At 35.7% G+C, this 18,223-nt stretch overlaps 2 protein-coding genes across 10 annotated transcripts in view; both read left to right on the top strand.

Annotated features, from left to right (window-relative positions):
• Positions 1-4,992, top strand: part of ssbp4 (single stranded DNA binding protein 4) — a 64,497-nt gene extending 59,505 nt beyond the window's left edge. The window contains exons 7-18 of the mRNA XM_052590359.1: positions 347-406; positions 495-561; positions 677-744; positions 1,501-1,568; positions 1,653-1,698; positions 1,775-1,810; positions 1,902-1,956; positions 2,143-2,213; positions 2,300-2,378; positions 2,477-2,505; positions 3,443-3,544; positions 3,724-4,992. Of these exons, the coding sequence (XP_052446319.1) occupies positions 347-406; positions 495-561; positions 677-744; positions 1,501-1,568; positions 1,653-1,698; positions 1,775-1,810; positions 1,902-1,956; positions 2,143-2,213; positions 2,300-2,378; positions 2,477-2,505; positions 3,443-3,544; positions 3,724-3,753 (711 nt within the window). The 3' untranslated portion in view covers positions 3,754-4,992. The remainder of the gene's footprint in view (positions 1-346; positions 407-494; positions 562-676; positions 745-1,500; positions 1,569-1,652; positions 1,699-1,774; positions 1,811-1,901; positions 1,957-2,142; positions 2,214-2,299; positions 2,379-2,476; positions 2,506-3,442; positions 3,545-3,723) is intronic.
• A 1,922-nt stretch (positions 4,993-6,914) lies between these two features.
• Positions 6,915-16,526, top strand: fkbp8 (FKBP prolyl isomerase 8). 9 transcript variants are annotated; one of them, XM_052590472.1, is made up of 10 exons: positions 6,964-7,048; positions 8,069-8,117; positions 8,615-8,876; positions 9,068-9,237; positions 9,423-9,511; positions 10,551-10,771; positions 10,851-11,023; positions 11,234-11,311; positions 14,170-14,304; positions 15,538-16,526. In XM_052590472.1, exons 3-10 carry the CDS (start codon positions 8,627-8,629, stop codon positions 15,622-15,624), a joined length of 1,203 nt encoding a protein of 400 aa, XP_052446432.1. In that variant the 5' UTR covers positions 6,964-7,048; positions 8,069-8,117; positions 8,615-8,626; the 3' UTR covers positions 15,625-16,526. The 9 variants fall into 9 exon arrangements, with proteins under 9 accessions (XP_052446427.1, XP_052446428.1, XP_052446432.1 ...); XM_052590466.1 differs by having other exon boundaries at positions 6,971-7,048; positions 8,069-8,141; positions 8,588-8,876; XM_052590470.1 differs by having other exon boundaries at positions 6,974-7,048; positions 8,069-8,141.
• Positions 16,527-18,223: the final 1,697 nt, after the last annotated feature.

Genomic DNA, 18,223 nt, shown 5'->3' with positions numbered 1-18,223 from the left:
CTGTTAAACAATCTGATAGCAGCAGGCGCACCATGTCAGTGAACCGATATTTGAGTTCTTCCTCTTTAAGCTCAAGCTGACGCCTTTTATGCAATGTGATAGCGCCCCCTGATGGTTGCTATTGTATTGTGCATCTTAAATACTAAATATTTTGTAAACATTTCTTTTAGTTTTCGTTTCAGTTGTAGATCTATACACTTATGTTTATACTGTGAATCACTTTTTGGACTTTTAAATATAATCATCAGTGGTATAGAGCATGTGAGGTTAACATAGTCCTGTTCTGCTAATGAGAGGTTAGCAATGGCGTCTTTTGATTGACATGTCCTATGCTCTCTCCCCATAGCCTTTCATGTCTCCACGGTACCCAGGTGGACCTCGTCCATCACTCCGCATGCCAAATCAGGTACTGACCCATTCACAACCCTTATTTGCTATAGTTTTCTATTTCCAGTTTCTCTGCTCTTGTTTCATCCACTTTTTCTTGGTTTCAGCCTCCGGTTGGAGTCCCAGGGTCACAGCCACTCCTGCCAAACAGTTTGGACCCCACCAGACCGCAAGGTACCGCACTGCACCATACAGTTTTACAACCCGCTGTGTTTAGGGAAATTTGCTATGGAAGAACTCCAATTGCTCAGGCATTTGTAAAATGATTGTGCTTCATCTCCCCCATCAGGACATCCAAACATGGGCGGTCCGATGAGAATGAACCCACCCAGAGGAATGGGAGGCATGGGCCCACAGGTTGGCTGACATTGCTGTCAATCAAACAGTTGTGCTAAGAATGGGAATACTGTATATAGGACATAATCATAGAAAACCTGGAAATATCAGAGAAATGTAAATAGGAATAAAATTAATAAATAAATTCAATCCATATATATCCATGAAAAATAAATGTATAGAAAATGTATTTATTTATTGTAAATGTATATAAATTATGATTGTTATTATTAGTATTTAGGGGTGCACAATAAATATCGGCCAATAAATAATGCACATCTTTGCATGTTCATTATCAGCGTTGATTTGCGCAGCTTGTCGGTTAACAACGGTTTTGTGTAGTAATGTGACATCACGCACCTGATGGAATTTACCGCTTATTAGATAAACGACTTTACTGACGAGATGCGCATTAATTATCGGCCGATATTTATCGTGCACCCCTATTATTATTATTATGATGATGTCATCTAATTTAAAATAAATCTAAGGGGGAAAAAACGTAAAATATTTATTTAGTTTATTATATATTGTGCATTAATATACAACGTTTATTTAGAAATTAGATATTCATACAATATACCTACATTAATTAATTTATTAATTAATTAATTAACAAGCAAGATAGGTGTAGAGATTGCTATAGCTAAATATATTTTCTTTATTTTATATCTATATAGCTATATCTATCTATATATCTACAGTAGTCAACATCTATAAATGTACCTCTCTATCTCTCGCACGCTAATAATACTTTTGCCATCTCTGCATTTGTAGAACTACGGCGGTGGAATGAGGCCTCCTCCAAACTCTCTCGGCGGTCCTGGAATGCCTGGCATGAACATGTGAGTCTTTACCGGGTTTAACAAACTCATGCTGTCTATGCCACGCTTACATACACACTCTAACATTTCTTCTTGTGTTTTTAGGGGTCCAGGAGGTCGAGGGCCTTGGCCTAACCCTAACGCAAACTCAGTGAGTACCACTTCCAATCATTGTAATATCGCAATGACTGAGAGAAACAGTTTCATAGTATCTCTTCTTCCCACAGATAGCATACTCGTCTTCATCACCAGGAAACTATGTGGTGAGTTTCACGCACAAGATTTTGTCTCACCCTCTCTCTGTTTGTCCGAGATGTTCTTTGTGAGTAATCATTTTCCGTGCTCATCTCTTAGGGGCCCCCAGGAGGTGGCGGCCCTCCAGGAACTCCCATCATGCCAAGCCCAGGAGGTCAGTATGCCTGAATCTAATCTATCTGAATTTCACATCAGCCTTCTTTTATTGAAAGTCCATAACAATAGTTGAGAAATGACCTCAGGGACTGGAAATTAGCTTAAAACGTAAAGCTCTTGTTTTGGGAAATGTTATTTGAATGCATCAGATTGTGGAGAAGAAATGTCATCTGTTTTCTCGCAGACTCAACAAATTCCAGTGAAAATATTTACACAATGATGAATCCAATCGGCCCCGGTGGCAACAGACCGAATGTACGTTGATGGATAATGGTTTAGTCCTTTGTTAGCATTATTTATGGTTTTCTGGAAGGACGTTAATAGTGTGCGTGTTTCTGCAGTTCCCAATGGGGCCGGGGCCTGACGGTCCGATGGGTGGAATGGGATCGATGGAGCCACACCATATGAATGGGTCTTTAGGTGAGACTTCATCATACAAATAGCTAATATGTAAAAAAAAATATATATATGTTTTGATGTTTAGAATAGTTCTCAAGTGTATCTGCTTTTGATCACAGGCTCGGGTGATATGGATGGGATGCCAAAGGTGAGATATATGTCAATCTGTTTTATTTATCTATTATTATTTATTTATATATATACATATTTTTTATGAATTTCTATGTCATAACATTTTTAGGTTCTTTATTTAATCTTAGGTGTTAATGTATGTATGTATGTATATATATATATATATATATATATATATATATATATATATATATATATATATATAAAAGAGAGAGAGCTATTTAGCTCATTTTAGTAATTCAGTTTGAAGCATAATTTAAAACCTTTTTTTTTTAAAATAAAAAAAGTAAACTATTCTATTTCTATTTTGTTTTAATTTTTCAGTTTGTCATTTTAGTACTTGCGTTGAAATTTGTTTTTCAGTTATTTGCCAAGGCACCATTTCTAAAGTTCTACATTTGTCTAAAGTTCTACAAGTTCTCAAGTTTTTAATGTAATATTTATGTTTTGTTTAATTTCAAATACATTAGTATCGACTGATATTAGATAATACATTTTTCATTCTCGTTTTTGCTGCATTTACATTTGGATTACATTCACTTGTAGCATTTAAATTATAATTTTTTTTAGGAATTTATTTGTAATTTTTTTTGCACAAATAAAGAATTTCAATATTGGCCATTTATCAGTTATGGTTCATAACGTGAAAATAATTATCGGCTTATCATTATTGGCTGGGATTTGGTATTGTGCTTCCCAAGTTTTTTTATTAGATGCCGTTTACTCCATTTTGTGAGTCTCTAAAATAATAAAAGTTACAAATGCAACACAAATATCGTTATCGGCAAGTACCAAAAATATAAGTACAGTATCGAACTTGCTCTGGAAAAAATTATTATCGGCTTAAAATTATTGACCAGAATTTGGTATTGTGCTTTCCCAAGTTTTTATTATATACCATTTTCTGAGTATTTTTGCTTGGGTCTCTAATCATCATGCATCTGGGTTTCTAGAACTCTCCGAACAACATGGCAGGTATGAACAATCCCCCAGGAACTCCGCGGGACGACGGGGAGATGGCAGGCAACTTCTTAAACCCATTCCAAAGTGAAAGTGTAAGTCTGCATCATACCGCTATCGGCACCTGCTCTCCTGTATCCACATGTACATTACAAATATACCTACATTCACTTTATGCAATAGTCTAAATATCGGCTCATGATATAACATAAGCAGATGATATTATCTGTTTCACAATCTCATTTTGTTTCCTCTTCCTCTCTTCTCTTTGCAGTATTCACCCAACATGACGATGAGTGTGTGATTCTTCTTTTTTTTTAATTGTTTTTATTTAATTTTTTTAACCCATCCCCCATCCCACTTCCTGTTCTCCTCGTCTCTGCTGTGTTCGGCATGTTGTTGCTTTTTTTTTTCGTTTGATCTTCAACTCCCCACAACTCCCTCAAACACCCTGGGCTGGCGCGGAGGCACCCTTCAGCGCCCGACGTGGCCACAGAGTGAAGGACGCCCAGTACAAAGCCGAAAGAAAGCAGGCATCGAGCCTTCTGATGGACTCAACCTGCCTGTCTGGCTTCGTCACTGGATCGGGACGCTAAGGGCCCCCAAATGAACCACCGTGTGTGTATGTGTTTGTACATGTGCGTGTGCCAGGAAGACACTTCATAACTAGCTGCTCATCAGCATCATGGCTGGTGGCCTTATTTCAGCCCTATTTTCTCTCTCTTTTTTTTCAGCAATGAAACACTGAAACCTGCGGTTGTTTTGATTGCTGTGTACATTTTAAAATGGAAAAAGCTAAACTGGTGACGCTAGGGGCAGGAATGGTCTCATTACAATATATTTGTATATTATTGATAATATTATTGTTATAATTTTCATAATTGCTATGATGATGAAGATGATGATGTACTCATAATTTTATGGATTTTCCTGTAAAGGGCACATTTGTATCTCAACAACATCAATGACAGAATAAGCACACATTCAAATGCACAATGACACTTCTGTTTACATGATTTAAGGTCTTCGTTTGTCTCTTCGTTTGAGTTTGTTTCGTCAGATATCTGCATATATACCTCTTCCTGTGTTCTGATGTCATCACTACCGAGATCTACAACCTCAGTTTTTGTGTCTCTGTCAGCAAAGTGGCTACAGTCACTGGTTTAATGCACCCGTCGGCACTGTATTTAAAGATTGGAGTTCATTCTGAAGTCTAAAAGGGTGACATTGCATATTCACTGCCATCCATTCTTGCTTTGGTCAATAACATATTTTACTATCTGTTTCTAGATGATTTGCCGCTGATAGCTACAATATCATCCCTGTTCATTGTAATTTTGCCACTACGTGTTTACCAGGTTGTTTCAGAAGTCTTTTTAGAAATATTATACCCACGTGTTTGTAACAGTAGTTGGAGGCAGGCTGCTCTTACAAGCACGAGTTTCCTTGTGCTCTATAGTCCCATGTCTGTAAATATATCTTTTTGTTTTTTGGTCATTGACCTTATTGGTATTTTCAATACACTACTTGTCTGTGAAGCTCATGTGTGGTTCCATGTCTTTCTTCAAATGAGGTTGCACTCGCAGGGTTTGCTGTCAACATTTGTGGTGCAATATGAGGATATGAATTACAGAAAAAGAAGGAAAATCACATAAAAAAATGTCTGAGTCACATTTTACCTCTAAATTAAGTTTAAATTAATTCAACTCTTAACGCGATTTTTTTAATATTCTGACTATTGATGTCAAATCGATTAATCGCATCCAAAAGAAGTTTCTTTACATATGCGTCCAAAAATGTGTGTACTGTGTATGTTTATATGTATATATATATAAATATACACACATACATGTATATTTAAAAATATATTACATGTATTTCTTAACTACATAGTTATATGTATGTTTATATATAGATGCGTACATTTAATCGATTTGACAGCACAAGTCAGATAATTCGTATTTGTAAATATTTGTAATATATAAATAAAACAATTCTTCTTTTTTTTTCTTTTTTAAATTTGGGGTGAAATATGACTTGCAAGTTTAGTGAGACTATCCTTTGTATATAATCTAAGAATTGACAAAAAAATCCTGTTGACAAATTTGTAACCTCATTAAATCAGCCATTTCATGCCTACAGTTATTTAATCGGCGCCTCATTACAGAACATCAATCATTGTGGGACATTAAAAATCACACATTTCTTGATGTTCAGGTCGACCTCTGAAAAAGTTATTTTAAATACTTTCCAGTCCAGTTTAAAATGCTTTCATCCATTGATTATATGATGTATTTTGGCCATCTAAGAGAACCAGGCTCAGCCTCCTGGTAAGTTTTGAAGGGATTTCCATGCTTGTCTTCAGTTTGTCTGGTACGCAGCCCTTAACCTTTCTTGACCCTCACCCCTTACCTTTGGTTTACTGTAAATACTGTAAAGTGCATTTTGATATCATTGACATGTTTTGATATGTCAGTCACAACCAATGAGTACAACTGAAAATAAGTTATAAAGAATCTGTTTGTGTTTTTGTAATTTAAAGAGATGCTTTTGCTGTAAAAAAATGAAACAAAACGGCAGATTGATGGTCACCCCTATTGTAAATCAAATCCGCAATCGGTTTATGCGTTTATTTCTTCAGAAATATTTCCTCAAACACGTAGTTGGTGTAAAGAAAATGGCTTGTTTTGAGAATATTGTGATTTTTGAACGGAATGGAAAGTTAACTGTGAGTCTATATGAATGTGAAAAAACTAAATCAGACCCATTAGCCATCACATTTGTTAGCGTATTTTAAATTTCAGCCATTTTACATTGAATTAAATGTCCTGAAGGCCTGAATCATTTAGTTGCTCACTGACCTGCTTCAATGTCCAGTTGTTGGCCATCTCTGCACTTCTGTTGTGATGTATAATATTGTAACATTAGAAACGTTTGAGAGGAAAATGTGTATTTTGGAGCAAGAAGGGTCATGGGAGGGAATGACAGAAATTTCTCCTGTAATTTTCATTGTCCTTTCTTGCGACATGACAGTATTCAATATGAAGCAGTCTGTCCCATTGGGTTTGCTTTGTATTTCATAGTAGGGTAGCTCAGATCTCTGTCCTAGGGCCTTAGGTGTCTTGTGTAGCTTAAAATGTCCTTTGTATGTTTCTTTATATTGTAAAGTTTCTTTAGATTGAAAAAAAGAAAAAAAAAGAAAATTTGCTTATCAAAAGAAATGATTGCATCAATAATAAATGTAATTTGATATTTTTATGTGTTCGAGTTTTGTTATTTAAATAAAAATAATTTGAATGAAAACCCTTTAAAAACCGAAAACAGATATAAATTAGTATACCTTTATAAATGTATTAATATAAAACCGATATATTAAGAATTGCAGTGTATAATACGCATTTATGTTTTAAAAACTAGCGTAAACGTTTCATATAAAAGTCCCTTGCAGTCATCGCAACGACCTTGACTGTGAGACTTTTATTTTGTATTGGTCGGGATTGGACCATTGACATTTACCCGGAAGTTACACAGATTGAGCTTGTTTTGTTGTCGAAGTTGTTGCTCTGCGCAGCTCCGTGTGGGGTTCCTTTCCCATCGCGGTAAGTATGTTCATGTCATTTCTATTCTTTTAAATCGCACTTTTAAAATATTTTCTGTACATAAACCTTTAGACGAGAGTGGTTTCGTCAAACTGTATTTAACGCGGCGAGTAGTGGCGCGTGCAATGCGCGAGCTCGTTGTCAAAGTTGCAGGAATGTTCTGGAAATACCGTCCTTTCTGCAAACAATCGCAGGGTTTCGAAATTATTTCATGAACTCCCACCCGTAATTAAACACAAATCTCATGAGAGCTCATTAGATACCCGTTTAATTGCTGTCATGCGTCTAAAGAACTCACAACATCAATATCTTACAAATACAACAACAACAACAAAAAATAAATACGGTAAATACCATGAAAAGTCAATATGGTAGTCATTCAGTATTAAAGTATTTCTGTTGATGTAATTGTGATGGGGATAACTCTTATCTGTGGCCAGTTTTATGAACGTGACAATATCTTATTGCCAATGAATGTATGATAAACACTTAAACTAATTGAACTTATTTTGTGAACAGTACTAAGTAGGCTTATATAATGTTGTGCACGAGCATAGAAGCTTGAGAGGAGATGACACGGGGAGTTAAAACTCAACTAGTGCTGGTTTATTATTTACAGAGATTGGGGAATAATGCGTGCGGATTCTTCTATTCACGTTGTGTGTAATGTCACAGGTTGACCTTCATGCTGAGGATTTCTGTTCTTTTTTTTTTGTTTTTTTTTTTTTTTAAGTTGAGCTTATTCTAGAAATCCATGTATAGAAGTGCATAAATGTGTGTATGTTAAACAATATGTGGGAGGAAGCGTGTTTAACTGTTGTGTTTGTGAAACCCAAAAGCAGACGTTTAACAGAATGTCCAATCTGCTCTTTTTCATACAATGAAAGTTGACTTGTAACTTTATGCTGCTGCTGCTGCTTGCTTTTTGAAGTTTGGTCATTTAATGGTCACCATTTTTTTTTATATGTGAAAAAAACACTCAGACATTCTGCTAATCTCCTGCTTTTGTGTTCTACATAGATTGGAGTGACTGAAGTAGTTTACAAGAAAATGAAAAGTAGCTGAAAATGTGCTCACCCTCAGGCCATCAACAGTTTGTTTCTTCATCAGAACAACAAATTTAGCATTATATCACTTGCTCACCGGTGGATCCTCTGGAGTGAATGGGTGCCATCAGATCGTGGGTCCGAACTGCTGATAAAAACATCACAATAATCCACAAGTTATTCACACCCCTCCAGTCCAACAGTTAACATCTTGTGAAGCAAAAGCTGTGTTAAGATTTTTTTTTTTGTACTTTAAACCATTGCATTTGTGTAAAATACAAGTCCACAATCCATAATAATGCTTTTTCCAGTGGGTTTATGTGATTTTATTTATTTTTATCATCTGTTCAGATTCTCATTCTGACGGCACCCATTCACTCCAGAGCATGCATCGTTGAGCAAGTGATGTAATGCTACATTTTTCCATACTCATCTACATTTAAAGAAGTAAACTTGAAGCAATTTCTCATTTTTGGGTGACGTGTTCTTTCAGGTAATCTTGTTGTTTTGGCTCTGGTAGTAGTGTGTCCAGATGGCCGACGGTGAGGTTGTGAACGGCTCCGCTGAGAACCAGGAGGTGGCTAAGAAACCGGGACGTGCCTCGCTGCTTGATAGCGGGGAAGACTTCACAATGCTGGATGATGTGGAAGACGACGTGGATGACGACCTCCCGCCGTTAGAAGATGCAGGTGGAGGAGAGAAGAAAGACAGTTCTGTTAAAGACGCTACGAAAGCAGATCAGACTCCTTCGACGGAACAGGAAGAGTGGCTGGATGTTTTAGGTACCCCTTTTTACCTCATTGCCACTGTAGAAGCGATAATTCATTAAATGATGGTGATTAACACTCTAATGGGCAAATATCCAGAGCATTTGTTCATGTGTCTGGATGTTGCAGTGGTGGAGTAAAGTATGAAGGTGATTATTATTTATTTTTTTAGCTTGTTATGAAATATTTTCTGTTTGAAAATACAGGAAATGGGCAGCTTCGAAAGAAAGTTGTGGAAGCCGGAGCCGGTCCAGACAGCAGACCCCAGAGAGGCCAAAACGTCACAATTCATCTTAAAACCAGTCTTACTAATGGACCTGTGCTAGAAGAGCTGCCAAAGCTGTCTTTTACTCTCGGTGATGGGGACGTTCTCCAGGTATTATATTATAATATTATTTTCCATTCTTAATTTCTTAAATTATTTGAATAATCATTTCAGAAAGTATTTTTAATTTCATTATCCACTATAGTTTTTTTAAGCTTTACTTTATTCATACTTATAAATGTTCTTGTATTTTCAGGAACCTTAATGACATGTTTTGTTGTTCCTATTGTAATTAGGCACTGGATCTTACTGTACAGATGATGGAAATGGGCGAAAAGGCCTTGATTGAAGCAGGCGCTAAATACGCATACGGCGCCCTTGGCAGGTTAGATTTATTTTACTTGTATATTAGGGATGCAACGATTCACTCAACTCACAATTCACATATAGTGTGAGCACTGAACTTCTGATACGTGCAGCATGATTGCGTACATGTATTGTGAGAGGGCCATGTGTCACAACATCCCTGCTGTCTTCACGTGCTATCGGAAACTTCCTGTTGCCCACGTATGAAGTGGCTTCATGTGAGCGCTGCTGCAGTCTTAGGCCCATCCCTAATACTCTGATTGGTTGAGACGTGTGATGACACCCATCCCAAGCCGGTACTGATCAACATCCCACCCCTCCTGTGACCCATGGCTTGTCTGAATGTGTATTCAGAGCCAGTGAGCAACGGACTTTCATAATAATTCAAAACATGCGCTATTAAAATAATTGTCTGTGTTAATCAATTAATGCGTTAACATGATAATAATGCATTATATTTCCCAGCCCTAATAAATAAATAAATGCATTTTTTTTAATTGTATAGAAAATTGAGTTGGTTGAGGTGGTTTAATATTTTTTATTGTATACTCATGCATATGAATACTTCTGTTCATCAATGACGGATTAATTTTTTATCAAAACTGACAGTAAAGATGACATTCAGAATGTTAGGAATACAAATTCTCTTAATCTTTTTTTTTTTCTCTCTCTTTCTATTTTATTTTTTAAATATGGTTTCCGCAAAAATAAAAAGCAGCACAACTGTGTTCAACGTTGATAATATAAAGAAATGTTTCTCGAGCAGCAAATCAGAATATTAAAATGATTTCTGAAGGATCGTGTCACTTTGAAGACTGGAGGAATGATGCTGAAAATTCAGCTTTACCATCACGGGAAGAAATGATATCTAAAATTCTATTCTTATAGAAAACACTTTTTTTTTTTTTTGTAAATGTAATAATATTTCACACTATTACTGTTTTACGGTCAGAAGAGACGTCTTTCAAACACATTGTATGATTTTTTACTTTTGAACAGAAGTGTGAGGTGTTAACCCTGCTCTGTCTGACTCTTAACCCCCTCTTCTCCTCTGTCAGCTCTACTCCAGCGGTTCCTCCTGACGCTGATCTCCTCCTGGAGGTGAGGCTGTTGTCTGCAGAGGATGCCCCAGACCTGGAGCTCATGCCGCCCTCTGAGCGAATCAGTTTGGCCAACAGTAAGCGAGAGCGTGGAAACGTCCACTACCAGCGCGCCGACTACGCCTTTGCCGTCAACTCATACGGAATCGCGCTACAGATCACCGAAGCAACTTCCAGAGGTGATACTGCTTCCTAGTAGAGTTCATTTCCTAATAAATCACTGTATACATCTGCAAACATGTTACTCTTTTATCTTAGTGGACATCAGTCCACAAGAAGAGGAAGAACTTTTGGACATGAAGGTGAAATGTCTGAACAACATGGCCGCTGCTCAGCTCAAGCTAGACCACTATGAAGCGGCGCTGCGCTCCTGCGTCTCCGTCCTGGCGCACCAGCCGGACAACGTCAAAGCCCTGTTCCGCAAAGGCAAGGTTGGTTTCCTGGGTTCAGGTGCATGTCATTTTCACCCGCTTTTTATTTAATAGTAATGCACCTCTGGTTTGGGACCCAGCAAAGTAGGTTGTTTCTGTCGTTTGGTTCGGTTCCGTTTAGGTTTCCGGCCACAGCGGAGGAAAAAATGAACAGCTAGAGGTGTGTTGAGATGAAAAGTGCTGACCCGTCCCGTGTGTTTGTGTCCACAGGTGCTGGCTCTGCAGGGCGAGTATGCTGAAGCCATTAAAACACTCAAAAGGGCCTTGAAGTTGGAGCCAAGTAATAAGGTAACACAAGTGACAATTTAACAGAACAAATTTGATTAACTCAATCACTGAGGATCAATGTTTTGTTTTATTTTATATAAAAAAAAAGAATTATATTTGTTATATCGTCTTAATTTGTTCTCTTATTTTATTTTGTATTATCAAATAATTATATTTATTTTATTATTTATAGTTATATATTATTTATTAAAATAATTAAATTAAAAAATGCATAGTGTTTTATAAAAAAAAAAATGCATCTGTTGTTGACTATTTTATAACTTATTTTTGTTTTAGTTTTATTTCTGTTTTATTTTATTTTATATTGTTTTATTGGAATCTATTTTATATTCTATTTTATTTATACTATATCTATTTATATATATATATATATTTTTTTTTTTTTTTTTTTACTGATCTTTTATTGAAAATTGGTATATTTTAGATTTTTATCTTGTTTTGTCTTATTTTAATTTGAACTCATTTTTATTTTGTATTTTTTTTTTTTCAAATTGTTTTGTTGTTTTTAAAATTGTATATCTTGTTTTTTATTCTATTTCTTAATTAAATGTTTTATCTTATTTTATCTTTATATTATATTATCTTTTTTTTCTGAAACGTGTATCTTCATTTTTATTAGTTCTTATTTTTATCTTATTAAATATATATATATATATATATATATATATATATATATATATATATATATATATATATATATATATATATATATATAATATATATCTTATTGTAATTTATATCTTATATCATCTTATGTTATTCTATATTCATTTATTTTTTATATTACTTCATCTAACTTAAGTTTTATATCTTATTTAATCTTTATTTTATTTATCTTTTTTGAAAGTTGGTATGTTTTTTTTATCTTATTTTTTTATATATATTTTATCTTTATTTTATAGTCTTATATCTTAATTTTATTTTTACATCTTATTTTATTTTACCTTATATTTATTTTCCTATTTATCTTTTATTAAAAATTGGTATCTATTGAGAGCCATTCTTTTATTTTCATTTGTCTTATTTTATTTTTGTGTTATTTCTTTATTGCATTAGGATAAATAGTTTGTTTGAACTTTGGTTTCTATCAAGAACTACTTGTATAACATTTCCCAGAACCACATGCGTTCCCCATTATAAGCAGCAGATGGAGCTGCAGACTCTCAGATTGAGTCAGACTGCAGCCAGGACACAGTGTTCAAAAACTCCCAGGATCGCATTTCTTTCCGTGTGTATAAATAGCCGGGTCCCTCCGCACACTTACCATATCTAAATCAGCATTGGGCTGCTCTGCTTACACAGGCGGACGGATGAGGTTCCCTGTGTCCCTCCATCTGCCAGCTCCTGACTGCTGTATGACCAGCCTGCCACTGCCAAGCCACCTACGTCTGCACATTTACACCTCTCTCTTCTCATGTGTCTGGCCTTAAGAGACGCTCCAGTGCAGAAGTCCTTCATCCAGTCTCATTCCATCTCACCACTTTGCCTTTACCCTACTTGTTTTAGTCATTAGCCAGTAATTAAACGTTAGCGGTAATTAAACTAAATGGCAGGTTGTCATGGAGTAGTTTGACTCGGGCGGCTCCTGAAAGTCTACACTCAAAATGCCATTCACAGCCCACGCTCCTTACTTATTAATAATGACACTCTATTACATCTAATTACCCTTACTTTGTTAAGCTTCATGCTTTGAACTGTAATTTCAATGTTTGTAGGTTTTGCTTTGATTTAGCAGTGTTTCTTCATCGTAGCGATTCTTTTTAAGTAACCATATAAGGTGTGGATCCGGTATTCAAATGATTCAGTTTGCAAACGAATCTTCTTTAAACCAGTTCATTGAAACAGACTGATCTGATCTGATGGATTGAGATTTGTTTGAACAATTCATGCTTGACTGTAACTGCAACATTTTCAAGATCAACTGAAATATTTAGTGATGTCTTGAAATGAATCAATGAACTTTTTTAAAAATCGGTACATTTGGAAGCAAACTGAGTGAACTCATTTGCTAAGTTAAATCAGAATGATTCCGATTCACTTGAACTATTCAGACTCAATTGTTAAACTAATCAATTTAGAAATAAGTCATTCTTTGAAATCACATGAGTTATGTAGTTATGATGCAAAATAAATAAGTGACCTGCTTTTTTTAAACCAGCCTATTAAAGCAAACTGAATGAAAGAACCAGTTCACTCAAGTGAACCTGAATGAATCCGATTCACTTGAATGATTCACACTCAACTGTTGAACAGTTCATACATGAGTCCTTTTGTAAAATCACATTAATTATATAATGATGCAAATTAATAAGTGAACTAATTTTGTCGGCCAGCCTATTGAAGCAAACGGAATGAATGAACCAATTAATTCAAGTGAATCTGAATGATTTAGATTCACTTGAATGATTTAAATCTAATTGTTAAACAGATCGGTTTATAAAAGAATCATTAATCAGTTAACTATTTCTTGAATCAGTTGAATATCCATTCACTCAGGTGTAGAGAGAGAAGAAAACTCCAGGGTCTTGATCTTGAGGACCTATAAGAGGAAAATGATCACGTGTGTGTGTGATCCATATAAAGACACGTTTCATTAGTACAAGATGTTTTCACTTCTGCTTTTGTGTTCTGTGGCATTGCAGCTGATATTGGGAAAACAAGTGAATGCGATTTTAATCTTAAATCGGTTTACATCTTGACTTTTGTTAGGCTTTCACTCAATCTCTGTCAGCCCTGTCATGTTTAATCATTTTCGTGCCGCCCAAAATGTGTTGGTGTGCTGCAGTGAGCAACAGTTTCATCAGCCTGACGATACCACACACACACACTTTTCACTCTCTCTGCCCTTTCCTCGGCAGACCATCCATGCTGAGCTGTCGAAGCTTGTGAAGAAACACTCAGAGCAGAAAGGAGCCGAACAAGCCATGTATAAAAAGATGCTGGGTAACCCGACAAACACAAGTGTGCAGAAACACAGTGCCAAGTCCTCGTGGGTGAGAGCTTAAAACGGCCCTTTTTCAACTATTTAACACCATGCACTGCTTATTTAAGAGGCTGAATGTCTGTTTACTCTCAACAGGAAGTGGGTTTTACAGATGACAAAGTGCACATTTATGCCTTATTCTGTTAAAGGGATAGTCGACTCATAAAAAAAAAATGATTAATGAATTAAAAATGTTTAATCACCTTCATATTGTTCCAAACTCCTAGGTGGCAATTGTTTGAATCGTCACGTGTGAATGAATCATCGAGTTTGAACTGAACTTGAAAACCGGATCAGTCAGATTTTTGCATTAGCTTGGAAAAAATAGCTTGTATTTCTCACAAAACATCCGCATTATTTCGCAAAAATATTACATTACATTTCTTGCGAAACTTTTACTTTTTCTCATAAAAGTATTGCGTTTCCCTATAAAACTTGGTGTCCTCTTACAAAAGTGTTGCATTCCCCTTTGAATTCCCTTGAGAAATTCTGCATTCATTCGCAAAATCTGTTGCATTCTCTCTCAAAAATATTTCATTCCCCGAGACAATTTTTCCAGAAGAAACCTTGCATTCGCTTGCAAAAGCTTTGAAATACAGTTTTTTCGTATATACCACACACATTATTTCAATCAGCAGTTGAGCTATGGAAGGAAAAACACTAAGCTTTTGAGTTATTCGTGAGGCATGAAAAATGAATAGATATGAAAAAATTCCTTCGTACAAATCATTTCTTTGAGCCATTTCTTTTCTAGTTAATCTGGTTCACAAATCTAACCGAATGATTCATTGACTATTAGGACTATCTGATTCTCAAGTTCAACTCAAACCCTCACTTGTACAGAAAATGATTAGTCAATAATAAGTTCAGCACTGTTGCGCTACGGGTGTCCCGAGTTCAAATCCTAAAGCCTCGTTCCCACCAAGAACGACACCTATAAAGAAAATGATATTTGTGTCCACACCAGCGGACGATATCGCCTGTTTATTCTGAGCGCATGCTCGCCTGCCACTTTAAATTATTGAGCTTGTTACAGCAGAATGGATTCTGATTGGCTGTCAATGTTGGTATCGTCCTAAAAGTGATTTAAACTATATTGTTTCTCTGTGCCTTTATCGTTATAGTTGTGGTGTGGACTCTGCTATTCTTTAATATTGAGAACGATTTTTAGAACTATATTGTTATCTTTAGTTATCATGCTTGGTGTTAATGTGCCTTAACTTTAGCACCTTTCTTTTTACAGAGTCTCAGCTGGAAGTGGCTTTTTGGCGCTACAGCCGTTGCGATTGGCGGTGTAGCCTTATCGGTCGTCATCGCAGCAAGAAATTAAGCAGAATTCACTGTGACGGGATGACATGATGGATGACGGTGCTGAAGACCTTGAGAAAACCAGGCCCCCAAGCACCTTTCTGACCTTCAGAAAAAAAAAAAAAAAATTGTAATTGAAAGTAGAATGTTGTAGTTCTGTTGCTGTCCATCGCACAGTAGAGGTTTTAAATGGCATTCACTTTTTACTTTGAATGCATGAAAGATGAGGTGGGGAGAAATAGATGTCAGAAATATTATATAATTCCTATTTATGTACAGAAAAGTTCCTAGTTATAATAAAGAAATGTATTGATGTACAGAATGATGCTCTTTAGGTTGCTGGACACAGTCATGCAGAACTCTTCAATGATGTGCGTGAAGTTCTGTGATCATCTTTTGGCGAACTGAAACTTGCTTGTGAACATTCAAGAATATGATTGTACGCTTTCTCTTTAGCTGTATCTACAGGCATCTGATGCTAAAGAAAGACAACACTATTTCAGAAGTCCTTACACTGATGTGGTACGTTACTGGTTTTCACGCTTTCTTCTCCTTTATAGGCTCCAAAATATCCCTGGAATCAGCTGCTGTCCCTCAGTGATGTTCCCAGAGTTTCTCATTTTCATGACCAAACACTGCAAGTGTTCATAGAGACTTTTTCAGTTTATTTTTCAGCTCTTAAAAGAATCATTTTCATTTATTGAGTATTATTTATTTAGGATGAACAGAGATGTGTCAGTTTTTTTTTTTAATTCTTATGATCCTTAAATTGATTGTCTCAGATGGCCATTCCATTCCTTTTTTTTTTTTTTTTAGTATTGGTAACTTTCCACATTCCCTTTGAAGTTATTTTGTATATCATATAATAAACTTTTGCACTTTCTGTTCATATGGTTGAAAATAAAGTGATTTCTTGAAAATCTGTTTAGAAATCCGAGTTACTGTATGAATTCTAAATTTGCGTTCCCTGAAGGCAATATATGGTTGCTAGGTGAAAAAAAAGAAGAATTAAACGTGAATGGTGCTAACAGAGGAACAACACAATGCTTTCTTGCATTGCCAGCTCTTTTATGACGTACGCATTCGATGTGAACGTTCTAAGCGAACATTCTATTTAAAGTGTGAGTTGTAATGAAATAGAGAACGTGACGAAACCTCGTCCCTCTAGTTGGACTCTGGTGGGGCATTCCCTATTCAAGTTTTTTTTTCCAGACACTGACGTTTTTCTGACGCAATTCTGTGAAGTGAGAAGCGTTCAATTCAAAAGCTTCCCCCAAACCCCCAGCCAAGAGTTTTCCAATGTACAAATACTCTACCTAACCTGGTCAAATCACAAATTTAAAGTCATATAAGTTTGCTTTATTTATTTTTTTATATATTCGAAAAAATAAATAAATGTATCATGACTCATTGTGATTACGCCATTCATCGGTCATTTCCAGCGAAGTCCAACCCGAGAGAGTCGAGTCGGATCTTTTCAGTGAAACGGTTCATGATGATTCGTTCACCAACTGAACTGAGCGGATCTCGAGTCAACAATTCTGACTGAAATAACCTGTTGTATTATTGAACTTTCAAAGTAACAAAATTCAGCAGCAAGTGCTTGACATATTTCTCATATTAACACATTTTGTAAATACAAATGAAACACTTGTAATAAAAAAATAACAAATGAAAATAATACAGGTGCTTCTCAATAAATTAGAATGTAGAGGAAAAGTTCATTTCAGTAATTCAACTCAAATTGTGAAACTCATGTATTAAATTGAATTCACACAGACTGAAGTACATTATGTCTTTGGTTCTTTCCACCATTTTGATGATTTTGGCTCACATAAAAAAAAAAAAAAAACACCAATTCACGATCTCAACAGATGATGGCATATAATGACATGCCAATCAGTTAATCAACTCAAAACACCTGCAAAGGTTTCCTGAGCCTTCACTCTTCACAAGGAGTGTAAGTCACAAAAATTCATTGCCAATAAGCTGGCTGTTCACAGAGTGCTGTATCCAAGCATGTTAATAGAAAGTTGAGTGGAAGGAAAAGGTGTGGAAGAAAAATATGCACAACCAAACGAGAGAACCGCAGCCTTATGAGGATTCTCAAGCAAAATCGATTCAAGAATTTGAGTGAACTTCACAAGGAATGGACTGAGGCTGGGGTGAAGGCATATAGACGTGTCAGACAGTTGTTGTATTCCTCTTGTTAAGCCACTCCTGTACCACAAAAGATAAGTTAAATTCATTTAGCAGAGACAGTTCTTTGGGCTTTATGATTTTTAAAGACTACAGAGTTTAAATAAGCTTTAAAGGCTTTTAAACTGCATTTAGTTTGATATATAAAATTTCCACGATAATAAAAAGAGATCAATAATAGATAACAGCTTAATAAGCAGAAGTTATGTTACTTTTTAATCGCCAAATTAGCTGGAAAGTTCTTAAAAAAGTTCACGATTTGATATTAAATGTCCATACCTGTTCAGTTTTAAACTAAGATATGTAAATGAACTTAACTTTTGTGCAGAATTTTATTTAGGATCAAGATAAGGTCTAAATAAATCATACGGAGCACAAAACCAGTCATAAGTATCAGTGGTTATATTTGTAGCAATAGCCAC

Source organism: Carassius gibelio, chromosome B22 (assembly GCF_023724105.1).
Source record: "Carassius gibelio isolate Cgi1373 ecotype wild population from Czech Republic chromosome B22, carGib1.2-hapl.c, whole genome shotgun sequence".
NCBI lineage: Eukaryota > Metazoa > Chordata > Actinopteri > Cypriniformes > Cyprinidae > Carassius > Carassius gibelio.
This window is presented reverse-complemented; position numbering and strand designations above follow the sequence as displayed.